The sequence below is a fragment of the Rhea americana genome, unplaced genomic scaffold (assembly GCF_003343005.1).
Source record: "Rhea americana isolate MKP2758 unplaced genomic scaffold, rheAme1 scaffold_58, whole genome shotgun sequence".
In the NCBI taxonomy this organism is placed as follows: Eukaryota; Metazoa; Chordata; class Aves; order Rheiformes; family Rheidae; genus Rhea; species Rhea americana.
The window spans coordinates 2,567,217-2,592,885 of record NW_028186734.1 but is presented as its reverse complement, the minus strand read 5'-3'; the positions used below and the strand labels follow the sequence as shown (position 1 = coordinate 2,592,885).

Below are 25,669 nucleotides of genomic sequence, written 5' to 3'. Positions count from 1 at the left end.
TCTGACACATAGTAAGTTAATATTGAACTGATAAATCACACTAGCATAAGTGATATCCTCTGCAGCCAGTTAATACTACCAAAACTGAAGTTGAACATACAAATTTGCATGATGTAAAATTTAGAACTTTCAAAAAAGTGAAACAGAAAAAATAGCTTTGACAATGCATTTTACCAATACACATTATTCACAAATTAAAAATGGTAAGAAAATAGGGTAGCAACAAGCCACATAATTCACTCAGAAATTTACAAATTAACCTAAACTACAATGAGTAGCTAAAAGTATTGTAACTTTTTTGAATAGAGATTAGTTTGGCCTGAGGACTCTACTCAATATTCCGTAACAGGGGAAAAAAAAATAGTATGCATGCACTGTATTTTACACAGAAGTCCTTTTTAAATGTTTGCATTATAAATACTTCATATCTTTTTATAGCTTTCTGAAATTAATTGAATATTCTCAGGAATATTCTGTTTTGACTTTCCATTAAGAGCATTATAGCTACCACACTGCATATAAGACAAGGAAGGTAAGCATGGAATTTAAGTGCAAAAAGCAATACAAATTATTGTAAGATACTATTATGAAAAAAAAAATTCCATCAACAGAATGGTTGCACTAGATCTCTTGTTTTGGCATATTAATGCTTCTTTTCTCCATCCATAAAAGAAATAAAAAATTTTAACATTATCTATTAAAATGCATAAATATTCAGAGTTTACACACTTACTCAATACAGCTCTTTAGATCTAAGGATGAGTTGTAGTAGTTATTTGTACACATCTTTCACTTGGAAGACAGTTTATTATTATATGTTAAGAACTGAATCTTAAAAAGGGAACACACATATTCCACTTCTTATTCAGTATCATTATTCTTAGGAAAATTTGCTTAGATGATAGCAGCAGAGACTTTGCATCCTGCATATTCATAAGCCAAACTAACAACGATAAGAATAAGTCTCATACTATTTTTGTGCATGTCCAGTGCTATGTACCCCAAAGAGAGGCAAATGTTGTTATGAAACAATTAAGTAAGGAAACAAGAAGATGATTAGAAACAGGTCCTCAATATTCTGACTTGAGAGGGGGCAAGATGACAAACAGGTGGCACTAAATGAATTTTAATAACTGGGAAATAGCCACCAATGCTGTTCACATTAAGAATGAAACAACCAGATTTTATCCCTCAGTGGGGAAATCTGATCTCTAAGGTTACAAACACAGATGCAAGATATATAAGTATATATAAATATGTATAAATATATATAAATACAATATATTTAAATACATATACAAGGTTTATATAGCTATAAAAGATGCTTTTAAAAAAAGTTAATTAATACTTGGAAATGGATTGTCCCAAGGAACAGGAAATAGCCTGTTTTCTACTTTATAAGAATAAAACTAGGTAAGACATTGCATGCTTGTGCCTGTGGCTGAAATGTCCCAAAGGGAACATTAATCTTCCTTTCTCAGTTACACTCTGAAATCTGAAGCCACATCTAATAACAGCTAAGAGTGYGTGTGTGTGTATATACATTTCAGCGTCTTACAAAAATCTTCCTTTTACATCATAATACTGTAYCTTTCTTTTCAATCGAGAATGCATTTCTACTGCAGTTTGTTTACAAAAATATTCTGGTTTATAAAGAAAAAGCCTTTTCAAATTTTATTTTACAGTGCACAAACAATAAAACCAGTGTAACCTTTATGGAAACAATATGGCCTGCTCAGGTATGATTAAATCAGATATTTCAATCAAACCTACGCATTTTTATTCATCTCTACTAAAATTAAGATAAACGCTTGAAGATCAGTCTGAATGGGGTGAAAGCAGCTGTTACAGGCATGACATTTCTAAAGTGTTTGTACAGTTGTAATAATTTATTTAGTAAGGAATATGAAAACTATTCACAGGCTGTATCTCCTTTCTGCCTATATTTGATGGAAATTTTGTTAGCTTCACTAAGACAAAWTATTCGTAAGTTATTTTTGTCTTAATGTTTTTGTACTGAAGACCGAGCAAAGACAATGCTTATCCAGAAARGGAAAAATGGGGAAAAAAAATCTTACACTAAATAAAATACCAATAACTAGATATAGACAGAATATTCAAAATATCAAAATGACAATTCTTTAACATTTCACAAGAGTGAAAAGACAAGAGGAATGAAGGAGGCCTAGTAAAGCTACATATATTCTAAAAAGTATTAAAAATCCAGATATTGTTTTTTGCCTTGGTCATAGTTCTGATAATATTTAGAATTAAGGTTTTTTGTTGCACTCACCTTTTTGACTGGTACTTTTTAGCATATTTGAGACTTCTCTGAACACCCGTATTGAGGGACCAAAGATTCTTTTAAGTTGCACTTTATTCTCTTCTGTCAAATCAGTCTTTAAATTCCAAGAATAGGTAACGAATGTATTCAGATAATACTACATTTAGCAGTAATACTAAACTGCAATAAAGCAGTTAGCTTTGCCAAAAAAGCARCTCTATTTCTTCTGTTAAAATGCCTAAGAAACTTCCACAGAGAACTGATGAGTAGGCTTTTCTTAGATTTTGTTTGATGCATTTAAGTGCTTGATAGCTTTCTTTTATTGCTATAAACCTCCTGTTACTCGCATAGGAATATAATCATTCAATGTGATTTGGAAGATCTAAGTTAAAGCATGTTTTACATTTCATTTGAAATAGTCTTTAAATAACAACTTTCTTTCAAGATAAAGTTGCCAGAACCACAATTCAATCACATTAAACATAAAGCTCCTGCAGTTTATTRCCACTTTACAGCAAGATCCACTATGCTGATAATGCTTCAAAATACAGGATTTTTTTTCTATATGACTACGAACATGTAAAGAATTGTCCCTACAAATGTGAAGGAGTGTTCATTTCTGTAGTTTTCAGTTACCAAAGTTAACTTCTCTGTAACAAGAAGCTTAAGTCAGACATAGTGCACTACGGGCATGTCAAACTGCAGCTTACATAGTTTTCCAACCACACTATGACACTAYTCTGCTTAATCAGAAAAGTTACTTTTTAAAGTTTTTAATGCTCAGTCATGCAGTAGACCATGACTACACTTCTTTATCAGACTGAGTTTAATTTGATTCATACCAATACAGCCTAATTTGAAAGATTCTATAGCAATATGGAAGATAATGTTTGGGGGTGGGGGTATCGTGGGAGGGCTGCATTTCGAAAGGAAAAAGCCTACCTGCAGCCTTTTGGAATTTACGCATTATTTGTGTAGAGGAGAGGCAGAAGTCACTCTTTAAAAGGTTCAGCGATACCAGTGAAAGCACTCAGCAAATATTTGATAGTTTACCTTAGTAGCTGAACACCTTTCTCATCATCTGAGCTTATTTCCATTTCAAAAATCTCTTCTGTCCCAGCAGAAGAGATTTGATCTTCCTTCCTGCTATCTTGTTTGTATTTCTTTCTTCTTCTTTTTTTCTTTTTCACAGAACCTGGGGTGAACACAGTCTCTGCTTCCACAGAGTGTGGAACCTCTGAGTTCGGACACGTCCTCTCATTTTCACCTGACTTCAAATGATTGTCAGTCTCTTTAAAGAACTGGTCTTCAGTGGGTATTGGAGAAGTTGCCAAATATGCAGGAACTTTTTCCTAAACAAAAAACAAGTAAACAAAAAATAGACTAATTTCATTTGTTATGTATATACAGGATGGTGTACAGATTAATCTTTTCATCTATATTTAGATATGAGACCATACCATCGCCCARTGCTATACGAGACTGATATCCAGAAATGAACCAAGTCCAAGAGTGGGAATATAGAAAGTCCAAAGAAATTAATGTATTTATATTAATACAGTTTTAAGAGACATAYACAATTGATCATGGCAGCAAAGCTTATATACCTGTGATGGTATGTGCACTAAAATGGTTTTGAAATTATTTGTCCTAGAGCACACCAGGCTAAGTAAATTCAGTGCTCTGTATTTATTTTGAAACACAGACTCACTGAAAAGTTTAGGATGAAGGGGACATCTGGAGATCATCTGGTCCAACCTTCTGTTGAAAGCAGAGCTTGAGCTTTAGATTAGCTTACCCAGGCACTATCAAGCTTAAGCCTTGAAATTTTATAGCAAGGGAGATTCTTCTACTTCTCTGAGCAACCTATTTCAGTRTTTAATTGTTATCATGGTGAAATTTTTTTTCAAATAACTAGATGGAATTTTCTCCTTGTGCCCATTGCCTTTTGTCCTTTTGTGGCGCACCTTTGTGAAGAGACTGCCTCTGTCTTCTCTATAACTACCTTTTCGGTATTGCAAGACTGCAGTTAGATCACCCTGAGCCTTCTCTTCTCTGAACAAACCCAGTTCCAACAACCTTCCTTCCTATGATGACTTCTTCAACACACTGACCAACCATCTTGGTGGCCCTCCAATGGACTTCCTCCAGTTTTACATGTCTCTCTTGAACTGTAAGGACCAAAACTGGAGATAGTATTTCAGATTTGGCCTAACAAGTGCTGAGTAGACTGGGATAATCACATCCCTCTGTCTGCTGGCTGTACTCCTGCTGATACAACCCAGGACACATTTGTCTGCATTGCTGCAAGAGTGCACCGCTGCCTCACATTTAGCTTGCTGTGCACAGAACCCCCAGAGMCTTTTCCATAGAGCTGCAGTTCCCCCAGGCAGTGCACTGCTGTGTGGGATTACTCCATTCCAGATGCATGACTTCACATTTATCTTGGTTAAACCTTGTTCAATTCCAGGTGGTCCAACCTTCCAGTCTGTTGAGCTGTCTCTGTATGGTGACTCTTTCTTCTGGCCTATCTTCCACTCCTCCTAGTTTCATGCTAACCACAGACCTGGTGAGGGTGCACTCAGTTTTGTCATCCATGCCATCCACACTACTTAGCTTTCAAAAAGAAAAATTTGACCTAACTATAATTTATTCAAGTTAAAAAAGAAAAAAGCCCCTTCAACTAATTACAATTTACTGCCCTCTGAAGCAGTGATTCAGATCAAGGAAGAGCTCTACTGATCAGAAGCCCGTGTTTATAAAACTATTTTCACATTAGAGGAAGTATAGTCAAGAACACTGTCTATCCTCCCATAGTATCCATACTTCTAAGTCACCAAGTGTTCATAATACATCATACAAGAAATCAGACAGTACTGAMACTTGGACTGAAAGAAAAATGCTGTATAAAGGAGCAAAGGAGTAAGACAAAGTGGAACAAAATGACTAGAGAATGGAATTTGTATGGGAAGGAGGAAGGAGGAAAAGTTCAGGGCTCTATTTCAAGATAAGAAGTAAATACAAGATGCCTCTTACTTTGCAGGCACTATTATCAAGAAGATTAGTTACTGCARCAGTCTGGAATGACATAGTGGTCARGAAKAGCCAGAGCACTGACACTACTTTTGATGTGTTCAGATCTTGAATTGCTAGTAGTTTAATATTAAATTCAATTTTTCAAGAAGTTAACAGTTACAGACTAAATTTTGCTTCATTATCTAGAAGATGGAGAAAAATTAGAGAAAGGAGAGTAAAATACAGCCTTATGTAGCACTAAAGACAAAGATTTTGCACAGTGAAAAAAATTCAAATAAAATGATAGCACAGAAGTTCCTACAAAGTGGCCATTCTATATAACTGGTGATAAATAATCTAGAATAGTAAGACAAAATTCAAGAAACAGAAGCAAAACTAAAGAAAAGTTAAAAGTTACTGAAAAAAATCTCTGAAAGTCACATTAAAATAGCCCTGAAAGTATAATGCAAAGTATCTGTAYGAGATGAAAATAATAATAATAAAAAGCTTCATATATATTTTTCAGCACAACACATCACACCAAAAASGAAAGCTTCTTGCTACTAGTCTCTGATTTGCATAATCATGGAGTGTGTGTATTACTTCTGGACGTCAAAACCTGAAAACAGCAAAGACAGACCACTTGAAAGAAGCTTTCTGAACAACTCAAGGCCATGATGACAACTTTAGTATCTATAATTCAAGCACAATTTCAAGAACTGACCACAAGGATATATGTGATCAGCAGCAGAAACACACAGTGAAAGTCTCTAGCGGGGACTAAATATCAACTCAATCTTCAGCTCTGTAGCTAATTCATTCTGTACTTTCAGCAAGAACTATCAGCTTTCTAGAACACATTATACACAGACAAGGCAGATAACCAGATAACTCTTGTTAGAAAGTAAAGTTTACAAAGCAAGTGCCTCTTTAAAACTTTGTACCAGGGACAAAGGTAATGTTTTCCACCTATGCTTTCTAACGAGYGAAATAATGATGATAAAAAAGACCAAACCATAATCTTAAGACTGATCAATTCTTATCAGTGACTGACATGATCTGCATCTATAAAGAACTGCTTTCAGTTTTGATTTTACTCATGGTGTATGCTAAAACAGAACCCAAGTTTTATTTCTCTTAAGTATTATGATTTCTTTCTCCAAGACCATTATTATTAACCATACTAGTCTTAATGCTTTTTTTCTCTTCCAGTTTAAATGGTAACCTAACTGCTTATAAAATGGRTGCTTCCTCCCTTCCCCTACAGTAAACAAACAGTGCCATAACAGTGCCAAGAAGGAAAAAAAAAAAAGAAAAAAAAAAATCAAGCTGATTTCACATAATGGAAGACTCTGGTTCCTAATAGCAGGAGTGAATTCACACTGCATCCTTTCCCTCACTGAGGCAAGATATTTTACCTCCCCTCTAATTATTTTCTTTGAACCTTTTGGAACTTTCTGTTTAAACCTTCTTCTGTCTTGCTAAAAAAAGCCAACAGATTCAAAAGTTGTAAAGCTCAGGACTGACAAATACTGCAATTACACAGGTCCCCTATCCTTAAGATACCAGACTAGAAAGGAATCAATATTCCCCTCTTCCTGAGTCTCATTAGCTTCCAGTCACAAAAGGTCTTGGGAAATTAATTTTGGTATTACAAGAATTCTCAAGTTTGAGAAGCTATTGTTAACTGGTGAAAGTTTCATTTCTAAGTAATGAAAAACTGTGCCAAAAATTATTTTTTTAAAATTTGTGTCAAATTAAACAGACTTTATTAGTATAGAKGTCAGTAACACCATTGTAAGAACTTATAGTAAAAAATTATTATAAGGTACTGCAATATGTATAACTACAGTCAACAAGAATGAGAATACTAAAACAAAGTAAATAAAAATTCAGCAAATATTTCAAATAATGTTCTAATACAGTACTTTATTATCACTAATCACTAACAAAATTCTACAGACTACCAACCACATTGGCATGGTACGAGTGACGCAAGACTGTCACAGAAAATCTAACTTTCAAAAAAGTTATAATATTGACAATATTAAGCATTTTTAACATATTGCTCTGTTAACATAGCATTGTAGTTATCATGAAGCACAAAATCCTTACATTTTCCTCTTCAGTTTCTTGTACAAAGAAAGCTTCTCCATTGTCACCCAGTTTCATATGAAGATCAACAGCATCGCCGTTAATTTCTATATCGATCTGCAGAAAGAGACAATTTAAWGCAAATAATTCATCTGAGGGGAAAGTACTAGCTGTGAGACCCAGTTATATTTCATAATAAATTTTATTTCACTGCATGATCATTACTTCTTCCCCCTCCGCTTTTTGAAAGAAGTCTATTGTAATAGTCTTTATTTTGTTACCCCCAAAACAAGCCAGGCTCTGAGAAGAGATTCTGGGCCTAACTGAAAAATTGAAGGAAAATTTTAAAACAGCTGAAGACTGAATCTTGCTCAACTACTTTAGAGAGCTAAAACCCTAAATAATAATTATTGATTTAGTCTTTCTTTCTTTAGAAGAAAGATGAATGAATGAGACTGTCCACGCTAACATGCTTAAAGCTCAAACTGAACTAGGGTCTGGTCTGAGTCCAAAATACTGTAAGTTCAAGATGACAAACGGGAAGCTTCTTGAAGGCTGGTATTGTTTCTCTCCCTGTCTCTATATATGTATTTATGCAGATTATATATATGCATATGCATATATATATACACACACGTATATATCTATATATTTACACACACACACACACACACACACACACACACACAAGTAACCTTAAGTAACCTTAACTGTATGGCTTCAGCGAGGTAGAGATTTGCCATGGTTATTTCTGCATTTCAGTTAATGCTGTTTCAGATTTTCCTGCTCATGAGTTTATGAGGGTATGAAACAGGACCACAACCCTTCTAGAACCAGTGTTTTTTCTAGAGCAAAAAAATATTTTTAGTCTCATAAAACATACTTTACTTTAAAATAATTGCGCAGGAGGGAGAGACAATCCTTCCCCATACAGATGAAATAAAACAAAACCAAACATATTTCAAACACCACATTAAAACTATTTTACTTCATCACCTTGGCAAAATCTTGGACCTCCAGTTAAATTCCACTCCAAAAATTTTCAAGTAGAACATGTTCAATATTCAAATAAAATTACTTATTTTTCAATGGATCTTATCTAATAGTATTGTACATCTACATTTAGCCTGGCTAATTCAAAATAATTTAATATTTGTCAGATAGAAGCTTGTCTTGCTGTARAAAATGCCATTGTCATGGGAGGCTATGTATAGTTTAGACACTTGTCAAAAGGAGACCAAATGAAATTTTGAATGTATGGGGCCCTCAAGCTGTAACTCCTATGAGTTACCTGATACATACATACTCAAGTTGCAGTTTCCTGCCAAAGCAAAAGAAAGAATTACATCTCAAGCAAAAGAAAGAATTACATCTCAATCTTAATTTTTGGAATGCTCATCAGTTTGTATTTTGATATGGAATGATCAATCAAAAAAGCAAAGACAACTAATCTTAAGACCAGCACTTGGACTGCCAAGAAACAAAAATGCCAGATTGCTAAAGAAAGACACTACCTACCCAGTCTCATTCACTCTGATAAGATTAAAASCATTAGCCAAGAAAACACAATCAGAGGAGGTGTAAATTACAGACAGATATCCAAACATGGTTGTGGACAATGCACAAATCCCTAAGACAATATTTTTTTCTTCTCCCCAAAATTCCAGACTAATGATATTGATCTGAATTTCATACTCATTTCACTATCAAACATAGTTTGTTCTTAAAATATATTCTTGTATTTCCAGTTGAGTAACATGAGTTTCCAAAAAATATTACCTCAGTGTTTCCCTCTTCAACCTTTACTTTATACCAATTTAGACAGACAAAAATCCCTAATTTTAGCAATTATATCTCACATTGATTTTTGGACTTTTCAGTATATGTCTTAAGTATAGAGTTGAAATAAATATGTATATTTTGCATTCCCACGCATCTTGAGACTGCCAATTAACCCTAGCCTTTCATATGTCAGAAAAAAAAAAGAGAATAGAACACAGTAATAAAAATTCAATAAACTACTGAAAGACTTAACATAAAAAAAAAAAAAAAAAAAAAAAGCTAAGAGAAGCTAAGAACTAGCTGATAATATCAGATACAAAGAGTAGATGTTTATACTATTCAATGACATTTTGAGGTAGAAGTAGAGGTATACAGAAGCTGAAGTCCTCTCTTATTTGATTCAGCTTCTCAAAAATTACTGAAGACATTTATCAATATGAAGTTTCAGATCACTCCTGTTCTAAGAGCATCTTCCTTCTTACATAATCATTAGACATTCCAACCATAACTGTACTACTTCTTATGTGTCTTCCTGAAAAACTACTAGTGTGATCTGTTGCAGAACTGGAAAACAAAACAAAACAAACAAACAAAACAACCCCCCCAACTTTTTATGATCAACATTGTCATTAAGAGACTACTAGCAAGTGAGAACCCAAACAAGGACAGGAATGCTGCTGTTAGCCTGTGTAACCATGTGAAGTCTACAACCTTAAGGTATGTAACTCCCAGTACCTAAGTTGACCCTTAACAAAAATTGCCCTAAACACAACTGCTCTTCAAGCTGCACTTTCTTCTTCTTTTACAAGAATATGAAGGTAGGGATAGTTGCCTGCACTGTTCTTYTACTTCTTAGAAGAACAGTATATAATCCTGAGATTTTAAGATCTGCTTAAATCAATGCATCTTTTGGCAGTGCCCCRACAGGCAATCCTGCCATACACAGTACTCCCCACTGACTGTAATGTCAACCTACCCACAATAGGTTCATTTTTAGTCAAGCTAATCCAATTTACCCTATAAATACGTGACTACTAAGGCCAATGCAAAAGGGATGGCAGGATAATCCCCTTTGGTAAGATCACAGTCTTAGACTGGCCTCAACTGGACAACAATTTTATCATGTTAGCTTTCAAATAAGCCCACAAATGAATGAAGTTTAATCCAAGGTTTTTTTGCTTTTTTTTTCCCCGAAGTTAATAAGGAGTAATACTTATGACAGGTCACCAGCTCTTAAGACATGCTCTATTTGTCCCACAAACATGCTAAAAAATAGATGCTTGCAATATCAGGGGTCAGTTACATGGAATGAAGCACTTCCTTCCCAACATATTTGAACTGTAAAATAAATAATCTTGTAAATATTTTAAGACTGTGGAGTCTATACACTTGTATTATTCTTTTTTCACAGATCAAGAGCTACCACAGCTTTTCTTTCGTAGTACTTCTTTGCAGAGCCCTTACATTACCACAGGAAGTTCTGTTTTGGACTCCAAAATTATCGCTCTTCATAGCTTATATGAGAAACAGTTCTGTACTTAATCAGTCTGCTAACTTGATGTGTGGAGTAGAGAAGGAAGGAAGGGGGTGGGGGAAGAACAAGAAAATAAAAGGAATGTATACTTTGCTTCAGTCCAATTTCTGAACTTACCACTTTTTCCTTAGAGCGCAAGACACCAAGTTTCCCAAATCGGACATGAAAAGGAGAACACTGGTATGTACCATCCTGTTGTCGGACAACAATGACATCAATGCATCCTGAAAGAGTAGCCTGATTGATGCCTTTGTACAGCTCTTTCACAGTAACCAGGACTTGACCTGCAAGTTGTCCCACGTAGTTCATAGTCTGAGACTACGGGAGAAGAAGGGGGGAAAAAATGCAAGTTTTTTTTTTTTTTTTTAAAAAAAATCAAAACATCATTTATCAATGAGTTGCTTATTGTAACAGGCTTAACACAGACATCTTCAAAGGTTAACAGCATTTTGAGCTAATTCACATATTACTAACAGACTTCAGTTACAAAATACATTCTTAATCGTAAGTAGTTATTATTTAAGATTTACTTTAAAATATTGAAAGTATGTAAAGTATGCAATTTTTAAATTCAAAAGGCCTAGATGTAGGTGATGCTTAATTCCTCAGGTAAGCTGAGAAGACTAATTCATGCTCTGTACACTGCCTGTTATTTAGTACAACCGATCTTCTGCTGAAAATGAAGGTACCTATATATTATTATATAAAAAAAAACAAAAAAAAAACAACTAAGCATCAGGAAATGTTTCCGTAGAATTCCTTTATATATAACTCATCCTTTACAGCTCTGTATTTTACAAACAGCTAAGTCACCTTAAATAAACAATCAAAACATTTAACAGGAGACAGAAGCTGCCCAGAAGAGTGAGAAAACAAACGTGAAGAAAAAACAGATGTGAAGAAATCCATTTCTTTTCCTATGCAAGTAAAGTACACTACCAGTGAATGTACTTCATCAACAAATAAGTACTGAAAACCTCTTGCAACATAAAATTAYGAACTTGTCAAAGCCTTCTTGAAAAGCACTGCCACCCATCTTTGGTACCTAAAACTGATACAAGCAAGACTTCCACCTGCTGTAGAAGATGCCAGATAATCAAAGTTACTGAGACTCTTCCATTAACTTCAGATTAAAGTAAAATTACAATAGGTATCATCTATAGTTACAATGTATACAGCTTCAAGAAGCTTGCTCATATATTTCAAACAGCTGCGTAAGTATAATTTGCTCAGAGAAAACATAGTGAACCTAGCAGTATCAGGACCGTGCAGAACCTAGCAGTACAGGACAACGTCCTGAACTTTCCAGCTGTTTCACAAAGTTTCAGTCAAGTGAAAACTWTYTTTTATAGTTTCTGCCATTGTTCATACTCTCTGGCAGCAAAAAAAWTGACAAAAACAACATGTAGTCTAGGTGAAGAAGTCCATATATTAGATGAGAGTCGGGAGTTTAGTAAAGAATTCAAGAAAAGGAAGACACACCTAGAAAGATTATGCTATAGTCAAACACTGCAAAGGAAATAAATGCAAAGACAAAGAACGTATACAATCACTTACTGAATTCTCTGACTAATCCATTAAAATTCTTAAGTGGTATTCTGAATGACTTAGTCATTTCAGACTAAGAATACAGTGTGAATAGACTTAAGAATACAGTGACAAGAAGAAATAGAGACCAAAGATTTCTCAAAACATCTGAGTTTTAAAAGAAGGAGGAAGGAAAACAATTAAAGTGTTTTAATAGGAAGTACCCAGGGAAGCTCTAAGTGCAACCCTTCCTCATTCTATCCTCCCACTAAAAGACTGCTATAACCTCATTTCCAATACATTCAAGCAACCACATGACTTTGAAGTTAAGGACATTATTTGGAAGAACAGCGAGCCACTGTAGACAAGCAAAACACAACACTGAATACATAACTGGGCTTAAAATGTAAATAATAATAATAATAATAATAATAATAATTTTAGTACAGTATTTCTACAAATAAGCTTACAGTGGGTTTCTTTGTCTACATACTAGTTTATTTCTATTAGACTCTGAACAAGGTTTTAGATTTGATTCAAGACTAGAATTAGAATTTTTCTTAGTGGCTCTAAAGACCACTGTGTATTGCACTATARGAGTTTTTCCTTCTGATACTGTTTTCATTATCTAAGTAATTACACGGGTTTTTTCAGTTCTGAGCCTTCTTCCTTATAGTAGCACAGAGTGTACTGTATTCATTCAGAAGGAGCTTGGGCTTTTGTAGCATCTAATGGCACCAATATAATTGTAAATATGCAAGTGATTGAAAGTAGTTTTCAGAGATTTGGGTTAGCTCTAGAAGTATTTTTTCCCCATCTCAGGCTTCACAAGCCTAGCATATGTTACCTAATCATATTTAGATTTTGAAAAAAAAGTTCCTACCATTCCACATGATTTTGAAGAGAAGARGAGGGCTTGCCTATCCAGATTTAAAACTCTTGAAATTATCTGCAGAATTACTGTGCTGGTTAATATGCTAGAGATTTTTTCCACAGTAACTTTTCTACTGATTAATGAAGACGAAAGTAATAGGCTATCAGAATGATGAATGAGATTAGCTGAATGGGCTCCCTATCAGCATTGATTGATAAGTAATAAAATTCAGTTTAATCTCTAAGTAATTTCACATACAACTACAAAGTTGACTACTTCCTAACAGAGATGTTTTGAGTTGAAATAGTAGCTCACTCTTGCCAAAAAGGGTAGGTCCCACTTCATCCCTTCCTCATCACACCCTTTTAATGAACTGATTTTAGCTCACTGACACAGCTGACAGAAGACTACCCATGTCTTCCTTACACTAGGTTAGTAAATTAGATCAGCTCAAAGATGAACATGTTGAACACTAGACAGTTGTGAGGCATGCTGCAGCACCAGCAAGCTGGATGAAAAGGCTGCAGCAGGGAACAGAACATCTTCCTTTTGACGAGCAAGTGATCATTTTCTGCCTCACATGGAACAGTAACCCAAAACAGAAAAGCAGCAATATCACTGTTTTACTCTTTAAACAATTATACCTCCTGTATACTGATAGCCAAATCACATTCTAAGTTAAAGGGAAAAAGTCTCTGGTGCACAATCTATTGTGATTCATAGCTACACTTTGGCCACTTCCAGTGAGATTCTTACTGTATTAGTTTACATAGAAAAGTTGATTTCAAAATGCCAAGACAATTGAAATTGTTAAAAGAAACGTTTGGCACAGTCGGGAACAGAAGTTCTTAACAGAATCTCTAATCTTTATATTTCACTTCAGTGAACAGGACTTGAAAAGTGAACATTAGCAAGACATTTTCTATCATTTGAGTAGCAAGTATTTAAAGGATCAGAACATCACACCAGCAGCTAAGAACTGAGTTCAACTGATAAATACTCCAGATTTCCTCACAGACATGGTAACTGACCTCATCTGACCACAGCAAACCACCCAAAAAACTCATAGGACTGAAAACATTCATGTGCGATGAATGTACATATATATGTATATATATGTGTGWACACACGTATATATACACACAYATATATATATATACAYGCTCTCCTTTTCCAGTAAGAAATGTTATTTCTTTAATAGATCTCAGTTACWTTTGTCTAGCTCGCAGCAAAACCCTTTTATGATATGTAAATAATGTAACTTCTGTGTATGAAAAAGTTATGAACCTTTGAACATATTAACAACAATATTTATAAAGAATAGAGCTCTTTACGACCTAAATGTTGTCTTGTACATTGTCAGTAAATAAAATTCTAAATCAGATACTAATTTATATTATTGTCTATCAGGCTGTAGTTTTATATTTTGTTGTACTATTAATTTATAGAGAAGGATTTAGATATTATCACCTGTCAGAAGTCTAACATATTCTACACAACAGATATCCAAATTAAATTTTCAAAACCAATTACCAGGAAATGCTCACGTTTGTATAACCTGAGATGGAGGTTTTGTGCAGAGATTTCATCCACATAACATTAAGCAAARACATTACTTTTGGCTACTACAACATCAATGTATTTTCCTGAATAATTTCTTCTACATTCTTTGGGAATATTCGTATGCAAGCACACAACAGTCAAAAAACTGTCCACAAACTTGCATTTTCTATGCATCTGGAACATTGCTTTAGCAAAGGTAAATTTTTCTTTTTTTCATTTTGATAGCTAACATGCTTTATACCAGTATACCCTTCTAATTTAATCCAGTCTTCAATAATTGACTGTAGTGYCTTGTACTAATCACTACAAATGCCTGGCTCAATAACATTAAAAAAAGTAGTGCACATTACTCAGAGGCAAATATCGGATTTTTTTTGCTCTACAGGAAAACAGTTTTAGCAGGTATGAATTTCAGCTGTCACTGTAAAGATGTTACTTAAATGTWGATCTTAGCTTACAATGGAGTATTAATATATCCAATTTATTTTGAATTACATTTAGAGAATTAAAAAGTAGTCTAATACCACATGATGTAAACAGTAAAGCTGCATTTGTTTTAAGAGATCAGGTAGAAAGGCAAAACATAAATCAAGTATAGCCTTCATTTTCCTCAATTTATATTTTCTTGCCTATATTTCCATGCTTATGTATTTATGAGGCAACAGCTTTCCTTAAATAGAAGATGTTTTCTCAAGAATTTTACTAATTTCTGTTTTGTATCCTAAAAGTACCAGAGGAAAAAAATGAATGTATAAAACAGGATCACTGTAGTACCAGATCTACTTTTCCACACATACACAAAAATGCAGTAGCACTGTACACAGTAGTCAGAAAAAAGTAGGAAATGAAGCAAGTCTGCTAAACACCTAATTAAAGTTTTTTATGTAGTATTAAGCACAGGCAGTAGACTGTTAGATATTTAATTATGCTGTGGGGAATGATATACTCATACTTGGCAATAAATACATCAAACTCACCAAGATTCCAGAAGGAACTCTTTCATGGGCAGTAGCAACAGTTCCACTGAAGTCACATTTAAAATCATACTTCTCTGAGAAACGCATTTCAAACACCAACAACTAACTTTCCATAGTACAGGTAAATACATAGCTTACAGTTACAACATAATGTTGTATCAGCATTTCTTCTCTTTATGTAAATCTTCTGGCCTGTAGTATTTTAGAGAGAAATGTTTCATATGCTTTCTCACACACGGTTATGATTAAAAAGGAAGTGCTTCTTTAAGAAAACTCACACAGAAACTCCCTCACCAATAGGCTTTGCTTGAAATGTCACAGCCCCTTTGCACTCCCTGAGATAAGTAATAACATGGACAGACTTTACCATATGTTTGCACTGATAAGTAATGATCTTGTATATATGATAAGTCACATGACTTTGGGTGAAGCTTCCATGGAAAGAAACAGGGATTTAGTTAATGATTCTTAAGCCATGTCTACATTAGCTCATTTGGAGACTTTTCATGCCACTGTTATAACTTCACCAGCTGTAGCAACATTGGAAGTTCTTGTTCAGCCAGCAGCACACAGAATTAAATGCCAGCTGCCACTCCGTGCTCTCTACCGCCTCTGCTGATGGTTTCACTGAGCTAGCTTTGCAAATTTTACAAGACAAATCTGATGACTGTTCAAATCTGATTACTGTATTTGTGAAAATTGGGGCCTTAAAAAAATGTGACAATGCTATTTTAAAAGGGGAAAGTGATAACTATTCTGATGCAGAGTTTATACCAAAACAATATAAAAATAAATTACATTAAAATAACCATTTTTTCCTGTAGAAGTTTTCCTACGTTATTTAAATCAAATTTGTTAATGCAGTATAATTTGAGTGTGCAGACAAAGCATATGAATTTGCTATACACCTAGCTCCATGACTGAGAATAAAAATTAATTTTTAATCTGATAATCTTAAAATAGCATTACTTTTCTAAGTATGTGAAATAATGGAGGAAGCATAATATTATAAAGAAATAGTTCTACTCTTGAAATCTAGAAATGGGAGACATATTTGCTGACAACCATTCACTGAGGAAATACTTCCTCAACACAGAGGCATTCTTTCACTGTTCTTTCACTAGCTTAAACACACACATCTTCCCCCTCATGTTACTCTGTGTCTGCTATAGAAGACTGTACAGGTCTACCTCTTGAGTTAAAATAGTCTAGGATTCTGCTATCACCTTTACTCTATCCTCCTTTAAGAAGTTTTCTTAATTAATACTTCAAACTGATACAGGGACAATGAATCACTTATTGAATGCAAGCAAGTGGCTTCTGGACTTCTAAAATAATACAAGGACTACACTCAAGGTCAAAATTAAGTCAATTTTGATAACAAACTCCTAAACTGAGCATTTGAATTGCTACATCTGCAGTAAGGTTATTGCTACTGAGAGCTTTCTTTAAATGTAAACTTGTTAAGTATGTAATGTGGCTCTTTACAGGAAAAATTGCTAGTTTCATTAGCACAGATAAGACTTTTGTTCACAAGATATTAAGAACGATAACTACAGCACTCAGTTTTCCTCTGCTTGTTTGCTATTCTTGTCTGTGCGATGTGTGTTCCATTAAATGATGGGAAGAAGGGAAGTTTATAAGCAAAGTAAAAATCAACTTTGTAAGATACTGATTCTTTTAAAACACTTCTGACTTAGCTTTATGGGTTTTTTTGTGTACAGTTTTATATCTATTGTATTTCAGATTTGTTCAGTATTTCAGATTGACATTAATTTCTTCAGTTGCTAAAATGCTTTTGAAGACAGTCTTTCTGGAACACAGCTAGAATTGCGGTAACAGYATTAATTTCTCAGAACCAGAGAACCAGCAGCACGGTAAGATTTAGACAGGTAATAAGTTCTGCACACTAAATATACCTCCTTGGCTTTTATTTCTCAACATTAATAAGCTAAATAAAATGTAATTCTCCCTGAGTAAGATTGTTTTTTAAGTACCAGGTTATTTATTTACAGGTTACACAGGAAAATTCGTTTCAGTTTTCAAAAGCAAATATATGAAATTTAGAAAATACTAGAACTAAGATTTTCCTCACAACCTTAGTCCAGCTCTTTGGTGTGAGCAGGATTTACTGTGGTTTATCCCCAGAAAGTACATATGAATTTCTTCATTAACCTCATGGAAGTGAATACTGCTGACAGAGATCAGTCAATATCCTATATTCTCTTAACTGCTTTGTGTGGGGCTACGTATCTTATCTCATTACACACTTGTCAAAAACCTTAATTCAAAGTAAGATTTAATTTTTAAAATATTTTTTCAATGGCWACATTCATAATATACTGGAGAGCATTCATTCCTTTTTACAACATCCCAGAGAAATCATAGAATCATAGAATCAGTAAGGTTGGAAGGGACCTCTGGAGATCATCTAGCCCAACCCCCCAGCTCAAGCAGGGTCGCCTAGAGCATGTTAGACAAGGTTGCAGCAACAAGGTTGCAGCAACAAGGACCCCCCTTGCTGAAGCCCAGGCTTGCACCAGGGACCTTTAGATCTTCAGTCTAATGCTCTTCTAGATGAGCTATTTCAGCGCCCCTTGATGTGGTACTATTTTTCTCACCTACACAATGGAGAGCTCTAGCCAAGAGACTAAGAATTAAAAATTCTTATTTTATTTTAGCACAGTTAAAACTTGACCTTCCAGAGTTTCGTTGCATTCTTTACCCCTCTAAATATTTAAAACATTGCTTCCATAGGCTTTATTTGTAGCTGCAATTCAGATTAACATATTCTAGATCACTACAAAAAAAAAATGTTTGCCCATGAAAATTTCATTTAAGTGATTTCATTGTACTGTATAGGAAATGCAGAACATTGGCTAGAACACCACTACAGGATGTCTTTCTCCAGCTGTCATCTCCATATGTCCTTCTAAATTCTGGTAGAAAGGACGCAGGAATCCTATAGACATCAGCTTCCATCCGTACACAAATGCAATTCACTCACAAATTGGGGTAAATATGCTATGAATGAGATAGCCTTCTCATTCTGTAATTAACAAATTATAATACATATACAACATGGGACATCCTTCATCCAACTTTTCACTAAACTATTGTCCAAATGATTTTTTTTTTTTTTTAACAAAGTGGATTTCACCCCTTTCTTTGTAGTCGAGGAGTTTCCTCAACAGAGGGGATTATTATTTCAATACCTCTTACATCTTCAAGAGGCCTGGAATCATTGAGTGTACCGCAATGACCCTATCATGTGAGTTAAAACACACAACTAGCACAGGTTGTTATTCTCCACACAGATCAGAGACATTCAGCAAATATCTGATTTCTGCTAGCAAAAGGAGTAAGTGAGACTCTSAAGATGCCAAGATTCATTACAGACAGAGGAGTGAGCACCCATACCATCACTTCCATTGTACTTATTCCTCCAGCTTGATAACATCAACCTGCCTCCTCTTTACCCTTGGCTCCTTGTCTCATTTTACCGCTCAATGACAAGTTTCCTTACTCAGAAGATCCTAGTTCACTTTGACAGGCTCTGTATTCCATTTGTCTTCTTCACTCCATCCTACTCCAAAACCCTTTTCCTTTTCCCATAAACTAACTCTTAAGCACCACAGTTCAGTCCCACACTTCATATTTTCACTGGAAAAAGACTTTTCTCCCCAAACCCAAACTTTGAACCCTAAATTCCATCACATTTGTTTTCAGTCACAGTTTGATTTTCGAAATATATAAAGAATTGGGAGCCTTATCACTTTGTTTTTACCCTAGCGACTAGYGCATGAAAATGAATTCTTGCATCCCTGCTAGCCCTGGTCTGAAGCATCTGCCTACTGAAACTCGAAATACACATCTGGTCAGTCCATCTGGGAGTAGAACACACTCAGTACAGCATCTTTGTTACAGTTAACTGCAAAGGTCTGTCCATACCCATTATGGACTTTAAAGCCTATTTCAAAGGTTAATCACTTTGCTGCACTCAAATAAATTTACACATGAATGACAGAAGAKATCCTGAATAAAGACCATCTGTCTCAGCTCCCTATGGAGAGGAATACCAAGACTTTTCTAAGAGAAAACAGCTAGTTTTTCCTTTAGTAGAGGAGAAACATATCACTGAGTTTCAATTCTTACAAAAAGATTAATATATTTGCTAAAATTCTCCATATAAAGGCTGAACATCCCCAATATATAATTATATGGGATGAAATTTTCCATTTTAGCAAAGTTACATGCTACTAAAAGTCAAGTTCTACTCAAAAACACTGAACAAAATAAATAGGCAGTATTACCTGCCTCCATTATCATTATCAGCTGTTCAAAAAAATATATAAAAATGAAGAAAAAATCCTATCACAAGTAATTATAGCACGGTACAAGAATCCAAGCAATTAACAGATATTAGAGAAACACTATTGATACAGAAGCAATGCACTGCCCTCTAAACTAGTGTGATTAAAATAGAATAAAATCAGATGTCTAATTTTCCATCTGCAAAGCAAGATGGTAAACTCAACCCCTGAAGGATCTCCCATCAAATAAAATCAAGAGGCATTCAGCTAAGATTATTTTTTCAGTTCAGCTGAGATATTTTTAGATCAGTAAGAAAAAAAATAACAGCAAGAGAAAAAAAAAATCACAGTTTACTTGGACTTGACACTTCTATAATACCTCACCAGATACATCTGTATGATCTACTCTGAATCCTCTGATTTCAGTATTAGTGCACCCTTGCTTGTTTTAATATGAGCCTTTTCTTCAGTCTTCAAAATTTTTTTTTGTTGTTGTTTATAAAGGAACTGCAGTGAGAACAATTAGTTGATTGATAAAACAATCTGCTCCATCAAAAAAACTTAAGTTACATGCAAACACAAAGTTCTTAGGCACAGATAAACCTTAACATCCTTCAAGTTACTGATAAGTAGTAACTGGTTACAGTAAGACTGCACTCATTCAGAACCTGCATGGGCATATCCCATATAAGTCTTCCTCAATACCCTGACAGATACTTATTTCCAACAGCACAGACTCTTCTACAGCCACATCATCCTTAGTTGAACCTCTGTCCAAAAACATAAAACATAAACCAAAGTTTCCAAATATAAATTCCATCTGTCTCATTTTTACATGAGCTGGAAGAAGCAGATGAAGCTTTACTTGTATATTTTTTAAAAAAGCACTAAGCACCTCCCTAACAAGCAATCCCTTACCTGTCTACATTTTCTATAAAACYAAAGTTTCTTGTCATGGACCTCAGGTCAATTTACACTTTCTTCCAACCTTCTAGCATTAAAAAAAATAGTTAAAAAAATAAATAAATAAAAAAGAAAGCAAAAGAACACATCCATGCATATTTAAGCATAAAAATCATTCTGATTTCTTAGTAGTGAATAATGTGACTACCTTCAGCATAGATACATGAATATAAGATTAGGTAAGGTATGACATATCTTTAGGTTAAAAAGAAACTTCCCAGAAATAACTTATTCTGGGAAACAGACATACAGCATATCCAAAAAGTTCTAAATCTTTAATTTTAATATACTGCATATAAACAAAAAACCTTCTTTATTTGGTAGACTCTCATTATTGTTATTTGAATTGCTGCACATGTGCCAAATAGAAAAAAAAATGAATTTAATCTGCATATAAGACTTTGCTATTTTATTAGCAAATGAAGTAAGAAATGCTAGGCATCCAAATTTCCACACAAAGGTATTGATAGCTTTGAGATACTGGAATAGGAAAAATTAGATATAGCTGAGCAAAGTAGAATATGCTTACTCATTTGCAAAACAAAGCTATTTGTATTATTGATCAAGTTTTAATGAATGCAAAGTCATGTCTGAAAGATATGCTTGCTCATCCTTAGCACAGAGTAGCATGTCTGCACTATCCATATAGGACACTACAAGCCTGTCAAAAGCAGCCTCACAGGTTCCTTATTTCTGATAACATATACACTTCTTATCTAGGGAATGAAAGGCATTTAGTCACCACCAAGATATTTTTTAAAATCACTATGCTTCAGTTTGCATATCTAACTAAATTCCATCATTAGTCAAGTGAGAGAAAAATTATTTCATTTATAATGGAATTCATTATTTGAAAAGTTTCTTTACAAGAATCTAGCAAAGAGTCCTTTACGTACTTCCTTCAAAAAGCCTTTGATAACCACAACCTACAACAAGTACATTTCCTGAGAAGACAGTTACGCAGTCTAAAAAGAATAGTAAGTCTAAAGACACAGCCTAAGATTGGATTAGCATGTGCTGACTTTAGCCCTATAAACTAGTAACAGAAAACTCTCCAGTGCACCATATTATTTACAATATTTTAAAGGTCTAGTCTTGAACCTAAGAATTTTGGATAAAGGGACTAATTTTTCAGTTAAAACTCTTATCCCTTCACTCAGTACACATGGCAGCAATAAGGAGGTCTCCCCTGGTTTTGCAAAAAGCACTGAATGACTCAAGAGAATTTCTAGTGGCTACTGCAGGTTGTCAATTAACATTACTGTTATCAGTTTTTCAGCTTTGCAGTAAARTATTTTACTAGAGAGGAGAAATTTGAAGTTTGCTTAAAAATTCCCTTGCAGTACAAACACAAGAAAACATTAAATTTCTGTGTTTTCCTTTAAGATGTTTTTTAAAGAAACATTAATCCTTTCATCCTCTACTGTCCATCCCCCCATAAAAAGAGTACATGAGCTCAGTCCTCAAATTCTGAGATATTCTGACTTGACATGACAGTTTCAGATCAAAACAGCCTGAACACACAAACAGAAATGTAAGCACTAATGTTACTAAGTACAAGAACTTCGTAACAACCAAGATGAGTTTCTAGTTTTCCTACCCATYCTCTCATTTTTAAATGATACGATCTTTTGAACGGTGGAAACATTTTTACTATGCTTGAAGTGGATAATTCTAGTTATTTTTTTTTTAATTCTCTGTATATTTACCTAACYGAGGTATTTACAGAGGTGATCTTTGTTTTGCTGTACAATCTTAAAACACAACTTAAATCAGATCACAGGTTCATAGAGTAAGTACTCCTGATTAGCACTGTGAGACGGAAGAATCTTTGGGATATGGCATATTACATGCAGTACTTTTGAGTACGAATATATTTTGAGAACAAATACATTCTGAGCATTTACCCAATAGTGTATGAATGCATCTAATGCATTTGTTTTAGATTAGTATCTCATCATAAATATATCATCCACTATTTTGTCTAAATTCAATCGCTTTTCAATGTAGATGCCCTTACTATGCAGTACTGAATCTGACAGCACAAGCTGTCCTTTTATGCCTTTCAGACTGTTACTTAAAATGTATTTGCAAATCATGATATAAACAATGATTAAAAGTTATTTTTATAAGCCAAAGTTATTTTACCAAAAGAAAGAAAAAAGGAATGTAAGTGTTCTGATTCAGCACTGATCTGATCACACACTGAGACTTTCAAAAGCTGTCTCTCCATTTTCCTTACAAGTTGTGATCCTGCAATTAAAACTTAGGAATTTTCTTCTCCTTCCATCATCTATCAGAAGTATTAATCATGTAAGCATCTCAGGAAAAGAGGAAGAAATTCAACTAATTTATTTTCTAGCTTTGACAGAGGTTCCCTGCGTGGCTTTGAACAAAATACTTATTTCCAGTACTAGCAACTTGATCTGATCTAATTAAATTGCAAGTTCTCTGGGGCAGAGACGGAGTCAAAAATCATGTAATGCAAAGAAGGGCCACTGTTTAGAGTCTCTGGCCTTTAAGACAAATAAGGAGATGTCAAGTRCAATAAGTGCACTTGATATACCACCACACTTGATCATGACTTTACAGGAATGAAAGAAGGGGAAAAAAAAAAAAAGAGAGAAAAACAAGAAAAAGAAAAAAGACAAAGTTTTCTACAGTGTGATACTAGAATATTTCAAACTTACTTTTTTCTAGCTTATGAAAACAGAGAACTTATCTTTGCAACAATCTGGGGCATTAAGTACTAGGAATAAGAAATATCCAAGTTCTTACATCACTGTTTCGAGGGCCATTGAAAAATATATTTTAATACATTTAACTAAAGAGCTATACTATAATCTTAATAATTTATACTACAATCACTCACTACAGCCTTTCAGCACCATTCAGTGAAGAATACCAGATAATGTAGCATTTTACTCAAACTCCCTAACATCCTGAGTGACTGTGATCATTTAGAAATGGCTTACCAGGTCTAATATTCTACGGTATAGTAGTAATATGTTTTTAAAGACCACTTCACAGATCATTCTTTCACTTCACCCAAAAGAGTTCCCCTTCCTTGATTTTTTTTTAGGAAGTGGGAAAATGGTTTACATTCATGTATGTTCTTCCTAGTGTACATACATATAAACTATGATTACATATGCATATATACAGAGTAATATCAGAATGAGCTTTGTGGGCCTGGCAATCACTATAGCCAACTTCTATAATACAAAGTGAAAGCATGTGGGGGCTTCTGATTTTTCATTTTTACTAATAAGCACCTGTACATTCTTTAAATACAATGGAAGAGAGAAAATGTGTTCTTACGTATTTTGCAAACATTAAAAATATAGTATTCAAAACTGTCCTGAGAAACCCTRTTATAAAGTTTTTAAAAAATTACTGAGCTTTGCAGGATTGTCTATCTTCTTCACCTCTGAATGGATCCTAAAATAGCACCCATTATGAGATATGGCTAATAAATGCATTCTTATAAGAGCAGTGAATTTTTGTTTGCAAAAGTCAGAGTGTGTGTAGGTCATCTTTTGTACAACTAGCCCAACTGCATCTGTGAGAAAACATTAAGTACAGGCAAAGCACAGGTAAATTTATTGCATCATTTTGCTGGATGAAAATGCACTTGTTTAAACAGCATATTGCCTAGCTCTGTTACAAACCATTGATGCCTCCAACATGCATTCAGTAACCACTTAAGGAAAGGAAAATACAGTTCCTACAAAATAACTTAGACGGGCCCTTGGCAAAAACTCAAATGCATACACAAAGAACGCAGGCAGTGTACTTCGAGTGGTTAACACTTCATACTCCCTCTACTTGGACGCATAAACAGGAAAAAAAAAAAATCAAGCCCAAAACCAAGAATGCCCTGGAGCTAAGCAAGTTAGCAGAAGCAACCTAAGAAATTCATATCCGTAAAATGGAAGGAGCCAGGGCGGCGAAGCACGTACAACGACTTTTAAATTTGAGAGTTGCAACGTYAAGCAGAGCCAATAAAAGCGACGCTTCACAAAGGCGCCCCGCGCTCATGTCAGCGCAGGGCCGGGAGGCGCTGCCAGAGGTCGCCCGGCGCTCGCCAGCAGGGCAGGCAGAGCCTCCGCGCTCTGCCAGATCCATCTAACGCATCTGGCAGCGAGAAGAGAGGACTACTTCCCCCTCRCCTCCAAACAGGCGCAGCAGCCAGGCGCCCAGGGCAGCGCGGCTCCTACGCGCAAGGCGGCCGCTTTCGGGGCTGCGGGGAGCGCACGGCGGCAGAGCCGGCACAACCGCTCGCGGGCGGCCGTTAAGGGCGGGGGCCCAACGGCCGCTGCTGGGGGGGGGAGCGGGCGCCCACCCGCAGCGCCCTGTGTGGGGGCGGCGCGGGGGGAGGGGAGCGGAGCGGAGCGGCGCGGGGGCAGCCCGGCACCCTCGGCAACCCCGCGGGGCACCGGGCCCACTGCGCCCCACTTCGCACCCACCCCCCCCCCCCCGGCCGTGCGCGCCCCTTCCCCAAGGCGGCTTGGCGGCAGCGGCCCTTCCCGCTTACCTCGAGCGAGGCCAGGCAGGGCCGGCGCCAGTCGAGGGAGGGAGGGAAGGAGGGATGGATGGATGAAGACAGCCAGGGAAAAGAAAAGGGCGGGAGGGGGGAGGAGCGGGGAGAGGACGGGCAAGGAGGAGAAGGGAAGCAGCGGGATGCGAACTGCGCCAAGCGGCGGCTGTTGGTGCAGGTCGCTCGCTCGCTCGCGCGCGCGC

At 35.5% G+C, this 25,669-nt stretch overlaps 1 protein-coding gene across 5 annotated transcripts in view; it reads right to left on the bottom strand.

Moving 5' to 3' along the window:
* LPIN2 (lipin 2) overlaps nucleotides 1-25,538 on the bottom strand; it is a 47,452-nt gene extending 21,914 nt beyond the window's left edge. For 2 of the 5 annotated variants that reach the window (XM_085319343.1, XM_085319345.1), the window contains exons 1-4: nucleotides 15,651-15,945; nucleotides 10,827-11,027; nucleotides 7,415-7,510; nucleotides 3,338-3,636 (exon numbers count right to left, since the gene is read on the bottom strand). In XM_085319343.1, coding sequence (XP_085175469.1) covers nucleotides 3,338-3,636; nucleotides 7,415-7,510; nucleotides 10,827-11,027; nucleotides 15,651-15,737 — 683 coding nt within the window. In that variant the 5' untranslated portion in view covers nucleotides 15,738-15,945. Of the gene's footprint in view, nucleotides 1-3,337; nucleotides 3,637-7,414; nucleotides 7,511-8,098; nucleotides 8,239-10,826; nucleotides 11,028-15,650; nucleotides 15,946-25,463 lie in introns of those variants that run through there. The other 3 variants (XM_085319344.1, XM_085319347.1, XM_085319346.1) reach the window with 3 other exon arrangements.
* Between the last annotated feature and the right edge of the window lie 131 nt (nucleotides 25,539-25,669).